Below are 6,194 nucleotides of genomic sequence, written 5' to 3'. Positions count from 1 at the left end.
TATATAATGTATCAGCCAGCACGACTGATTCGGGGAGGGAATTCCACAACTTCACAGCTCTCACTGTAAAAAATCCTCCATCTCCAGGTAGTAGCCAGGGGTGAGGACGCAGCGGGGGCCGGGTAAATCACCTTGGGGGGCCGGATCTGGCTCGCGGGGCCGTAGTTTGAGGATACCTGTTCTAAAGAATCTTATAAATTTGCTCTCTTTTTTCTTCTTCCATTGTGGGGGATTTCATAAAAGGTGCAGAGGTTTTCTGTGAAGCTGACTTGCTTCACTTTCTTTTTATCCTCTGCATCTTCACTGCCCTCCATTCTTTCTTCCTCACTTGTCCCACTGCTTTCAATTCCTTTCTGTTCCTTTCCCTCACTATTTTCAGAGGCCTCGCTGCTTTGCGATTGCTCTTCTGCAATTTTTTCACTGCATGGAGTATTTTCCATAGCGGTTTTGTAACTCTCTTCAGTGAGTTCTTCTTTTGGTATTCTATAGTCTTCCTCACCTGATCTTTTCCCTTCATTTCCATTATCAGGGCCTGTATATTGGTTATGACCCCTGATATTTCATCTACTCCACCCTACAAGTATCTTGAAGCTGGACTTTTACATGCATCTAGGGCAGGGTTCCTCAAACTTTTTAAACAGGGGGCCAGTTCATGGTCCCTCAGACTGTTCGGGGGCCAGTCCTCAAACTACGACCCTGCCCCCCCCACTCCCCACTGTGTCTTCAAGCTACGGCCTGCCCCCCCCTCTTCCCGCTGCATCCTCAAACTACGGCCCCGGCCCCCCTCTCCCCGCTGCGTCCTCAAACTACGGCCCTGCTCCCCCTCTCCCCGCTCCGTCCTCAAACTATGGCCCGCTCCTGCTCCCTACTGCGTCCTCAAACTATGGAGCCTGCTCCATACTTCTGCTCCCCGCTGTGTCCTCCCACTTCCGCTCCGTCCTGCCGCTCTCTGCTCCATACTCCTGCTCCTCGATGTGTCCTCCCGCTCCCCCACTCCGTCCTGCCGCTCCCCGCTCCGTCCTGCCGCTCTCTGCTCCGTCCTGCCACTCCCTGCTCCGTTCTGCCGCTCCCCGCTCCGTCCTGCCGCTCTCTGCTCCGTCCTGCCACTCCCCGCTCCGTCCTACCGCTCCACGCTCCGTCCTGCCGCTCTCTGCTCCGTCCTGCCACTCCCCGCTCCGTCCTGCCGCTCCCCGCTTTTTTTTTTGTCTTTTTTAAAAAAATTTTGTATTTTGTCTTTTTGAAATTTTTTTTGGTTTTGGTTTTTGACATTTTTTTTTTAAATTTTGTTTTTTTTGTTTTTTTTTTCATTTTCTCATTGCTTCCTATGATTAATCATTCTGCAGCAGATCTTCGTCATGGTCCAGCATTGTGCTCTTCCACTGCCGGGTCCCATCATTATAAGTAGAGAGATTTGCATCAAAGTGCACATCTCTTTTGGTTGTGGACCCTTTTACCCTTTCATCACAGTTTTCTGTGTTTTCTTTCTTCCCACCTTTCTTAGATTTCTTTCTAAAGATTCTTCTAAAGAATCTTAGAAATTTGCCTTCTTTTTTGTGCTTCCATTGTGGGATCTCAGTGCAGAGGTTTTCTGCAAAGCTGACTCGCTTTACAGTGTTTTTCTCCTCTGCACCTTCACTGGTCTCCATTCTTCCTTCCTCGCTTGTCTCACTGCTCCTTGATCCTTCCTGTTCCTCTCCCTCACTGATATCAGAGCACTCGCTGCTTTTGGGTTGCTCTTCTGCAGTGTTTTCACTGCTTGAAGAACTCCCCATAGCAGTTTCGTAGCTCTCATCAGTGAGTTCTTCCTTTGGTGTTTCTTGATCTTTCCCCTTCACTTCCAATATCAGGGCCTGCATATTGTTTACAACCCCTAATATGTCATCAATTCTTTCCTACAAGTAAAGCAAAGAATAAATAAGTTCATCAGGCCAATCATTTTTACATTTCTAATTTCATATAAAAAAGTAGTTGTATTTTAAGATAAATAAGTCCACTTATAACATTTAAGAAAGCTGACCTACTGCAACAATTCAGAATTTGGGAATAACTGGCCTTTATTTTATACAGTAAATACAGGGTGAGGCTCTGCACAAGTGTTGGGAGGTGGTGCATTGGGGGGAGGGGCAGAAGGCTGGGCATTGTAGGCTGGTAATTAAAATGTAATTTATATGCAGGTACAAATGATTGCTCTGCAGCCAGATTCTAGTTATCACGTTAGGTGTAACCCCTAAACATTGCTGTTTGTCATAGATGACCAATAGATTTACTAATCCACGAACGGTCCGAAGGCGTCCGAATGCATTTTTTCGTAATGATCGGTATTTTTGCAACTTTTTTGTCGCCGTTGCAACTTTTTCGTATGTTCCGCGACTTATTCGTCGCCGTCGCAGCTTTTTCGTATATTTTCCACGACTTTTTGCCCGCCGTCGCGGAAAAAACGGATTGGTTTTTCCGTCGTTTACAATCGTTCAATACGAAAAAATTGCGACGGTTACTACATAGTCGCGCAAACTACGATAAAGTCGCGGCGACGACGAAAAAGTCACGACAAATACGAAAAAGTCTCAACGGTGGTGAAAAGACGGCAACATTTTCGTTTCCAATCCAAATTTTTGCCATTCGGGTTTCGGATTCGTGGTTTAGTAAATCTCCCCCTAAGGATAGTATTCAATTTCTGCTTATGATCGTGTGAGTACCCACCTAACTGGGGATTGGAACCACTGGGGTTAAAATGATTTCTCTTGTTTAACTACAACTTGCGTGCAGAACATTATCAAGTGGCTTCCTATATAACTATATAACTTATTGTTACCTTTAGAGTTTACAGTATTGCACTATTAGTGTTTTATGCGCTTCCCTCTAGATATTCACATACGTAACCAACATGGTGAAGACCCGGTAAACAAAGGAAGCTGCATTTGAATATATATATATTTATATATATAGAATTCTTTAGTGGAACATAGAGTATATTTATTATTTGCATACCTCTAAATGAGTCAGCGAGTCGATCCAGGCTTCCCGGAGCTCCTCTAGCTGCTCATTGTAGATTCCTTCTATTTCTGGATAAAAAGAAAAATATTTGTGAGATATGTTCTGCTTTACATAAACGATAAATCAAACCTTGTGATTAAATTGAAAAGGTGCCGAATTGTTAGGTTCTTTTACAAAGATATTCTTAATTTCCTGCTTAGATTTATATATATATATATATATATATATATATATATATATAACTGGAAGCTGCCATGCTGATTGCTTCTTACTTGTTTTTAATCTTGTTCTTAGTCATTCAACAAACAGTGCCTTCCAGTGGCTAAATTGCCATAAAAACAAGCAAAATATTTCTTTTTCTATATCCATAATTGTCCCCTATACTGTCCTTAGAGGATAATCCATAGTACATTATTGAATGGTTATAGAGTTCCAAACTGTGTGTGTGTGTGTAGGTACATAGGAGTTAGCTTATGAAATATCTATTTAGGGTATATCAAAAGAATTTGATTATTACCTTTCAATTCCCGATCCATTTCGCTTCTAAATTGTTGAATGACAATTTCGAAATCGTCCACCTTTTTCTGCTGAAATATAAATATTTATATGATTAGGGAATTCAGGCTAAATGTATACATTTCACTTCAAACTAATTCACTTTAAATTGAAATGCAGTCAGATCAACTACTGGGGCGCATCTGAGTTTCTTTAACTGTTACATTAGCTGATTCATTATTTTGATTTAGCATCTGCATACACATACTTCTAATAAGCTAATACTACACATACTTCTAATAAGCTAATACTACAGGTACTTCTAATAAGCTAATACTACAGGTACTTCTAATAAGCTAATATTACAGGTACTTCTAATAAGCTAATACTACAGGTACTTCTAATAAGCTAATACTACAGGTACTTCTAATAAGCTAATACTACAGGTACTTCTAATAAGCTAATACTACAGGTACTTCTAATAAGCTAATACTACAGGTACTTCTAATAAGCTAATACTACAGGTACTTCTAATAAGCTAATACTACAGGTACTTCTAATACAGGTATCGCACCCCTTATCCAGAAACCCGTTATCCAGAAAGCTCCGAATTACGGAAAGCCCATCTCCCATAGACTCCATTATAATAAAATAATTCAGAATTTTAAAACTGATTTCCTTTTTCTATGTAGAAATAAAACAGTGCCTTGTAATTAATTCCAACTAAGATATAAATAATCCTTATTGGATGCAAAACAATCCTATTGGGTTTAATTAATGTTTTATTGATTTTTTAGTAGACTTAAGGTATGGAGATCCAAATTACGGAAAGACCCCTTATCCGGAATACCCTTGGTCCCGAGCATTCTGGATAATGGGTCCTATACCTGTAATCTAATACTATAGATACATCTAATAAGCTAATACTACAGGCACTTCTAATAAGCTAATACTACAGGTACTTCTAATAAGCTAATACTACAGGTACTTCTAATAAACTAATACTACAGGTACTTCTAATAAACTAATACTACAGATGCTTCTAATAAGCTGTAGTAAATTAAAAAAATTAATAAAACCCGCCAATTAACTTCAATGCATTTCACATATTTTTCAGCAGTTTCATGATTTTTTTGCTGAAGCAAAATGGGACAGATTGGCTCGTTAGCATTCCCTAGAGTTTATATTAGAGAATTTATTTGATTTTAGAATCTGCATACAGATAGCTCTGACATTCTCCATTTCAGTTAAAAATGTCATATAAGCTTCATCTCATGGAATCCTACATGTAGAGACAGATTGCTGAGAGCGGATTGTGACAATAACTTTTTAAATGATTTTGTTTAGAAAGTCTCTTTCCATGAGATTTATGTTATATTAAATGTTTATTTCAATGAAAGTTCCCCATAAATTAAATATTTTAATATCCTTACCATTTTCCTGCATGGCAGGCAAGAAAAGAGTCTGGAAACCATTTTCTTAAAAACTGTGATATCTTGGGATTTTTTCAGAAAGTGACTAGCTCGCCTTCGCACTCTGACTTGACAAAACCAAATGTGGCTGTGCCTGAGTGTGTGTGTTCTACAGCTTAACAGTGACCATTGTGACATCATCACACTGTGATGATGTCATAATGGTTTTGGAGTTTACATTGTGGAATACACTCAGCCTTAGAATGTCGTTACTATGGAAACCTATTGCACACATACCTACAGAGAGTTTCAATGCTCTAAATGGCAGTTAAATGGGAACTGTCATGAAAACAAAGTGTAATACAGGCTTCATTTCATGAAGGTCTCCATGTTGAGACAGATTGCTGAGAGGGGCATAGCGAAGAATCATTTTTAAAATGACTTTGTTTAAAAAGTTCCTTTAGATTACATGTAAAAACTATACTTAATAGTTCCCCAGAAATTAAATACTTGTTTAATACTTGTTATTAAATACTTAGTTAAAACTTGTTTTCTTGCAACTAAATACCTCGCTTCCACCCTCTGACTTTAATATAATATACAATCAATATCAAATGCCAATAACTAACCTTTAAATATTAAATACTCATGAAGTGTAAACTTTGACCCGTGCACAAAAAATAATAAAGAATCAGTTACTAGGTCAGGAGTGAGTTTTATGGTGATCACTGATGCACAAATATCCAAATACAACATCCAGTATCAGGGCTGCCATCTGGGGGGGAGGGGGGCAGTTGTGCTGGGCCTGGTGAGATCTGCATATGAATTTGGGCCCAATTGTATGATTAAAGTTATGAAAATTGCACAAGTTACCTATAAAGTTACACTAAAACTTACACAAGTTGCCTAGAAACTTAATGTAACTTAATAAATAGGAGCTTACATAACGTGCGTAGCAAGCAGTGGCAATGCTGAGAAGCTTAACAGGGGCAGGCAGGGGCAAACTCCACTGATCATCAATGAATTAAACAACTTAGGCTGATGTCAGACGTGGTGTATTCTCTGCAAGCCGAAAACGCTTGCCGAGAATACGCCCCGCTACTGGAAATGCGCCCTACCTGTGCTGTGAGATACGCTCAGGTGCAGGCACATGTAGCAGAAATACGCATAAAAACGCGAAAGAATATAAAGTCTGTTGTTTTTATGCGTATTTCGGCTAAATGTGCCTGCAACCATTCGGGTGCAGGCAGAGGTAGGACGCATTTACAGAAGCGGGGCGTATTCTCGGCAAGC

At 39.8% G+C, this 6,194-nt stretch overlaps 1 protein-coding gene across 1 annotated transcript; it reads right to left on the bottom strand.

Annotated features, from left to right (window-relative positions):
• Positions 1-1,253: 1,253 nt before the first annotated feature.
• LOC116407765 (nucleolar MIF4G domain-containing protein 1-like) lies at positions 1,254-5,014 on the bottom strand. The gene is made up of 4 exons (XM_031893749.1): positions 4,923-5,014; positions 3,512-3,581; positions 2,989-3,062; positions 1,254-1,892 (listed from the first exon to the last, which is right to left on the bottom strand). Exons 1-4 carry the CDS (start codon positions 4,962-4,964, stop codon positions 1,329-1,331), a joined length of 750 nt encoding a protein of 249 aa, XP_031749609.1. The 5' UTR covers positions 4,965-5,014; the 3' UTR covers positions 1,254-1,328.
• Between the last annotated feature and the right edge of the window lie 1,180 nt (positions 5,015-6,194).

Source organism: Xenopus tropicalis, chromosome 9 (genome assembly GCF_000004195.4).
Source record: "Xenopus tropicalis strain Nigerian chromosome 9, UCB_Xtro_10.0, whole genome shotgun sequence".
NCBI classification, from domain to species: Eukaryota; Metazoa; Chordata; class Amphibia; order Anura; family Pipidae; genus Xenopus; species Xenopus tropicalis.
This window is presented reverse-complemented; position numbering and strand designations above follow the sequence as displayed.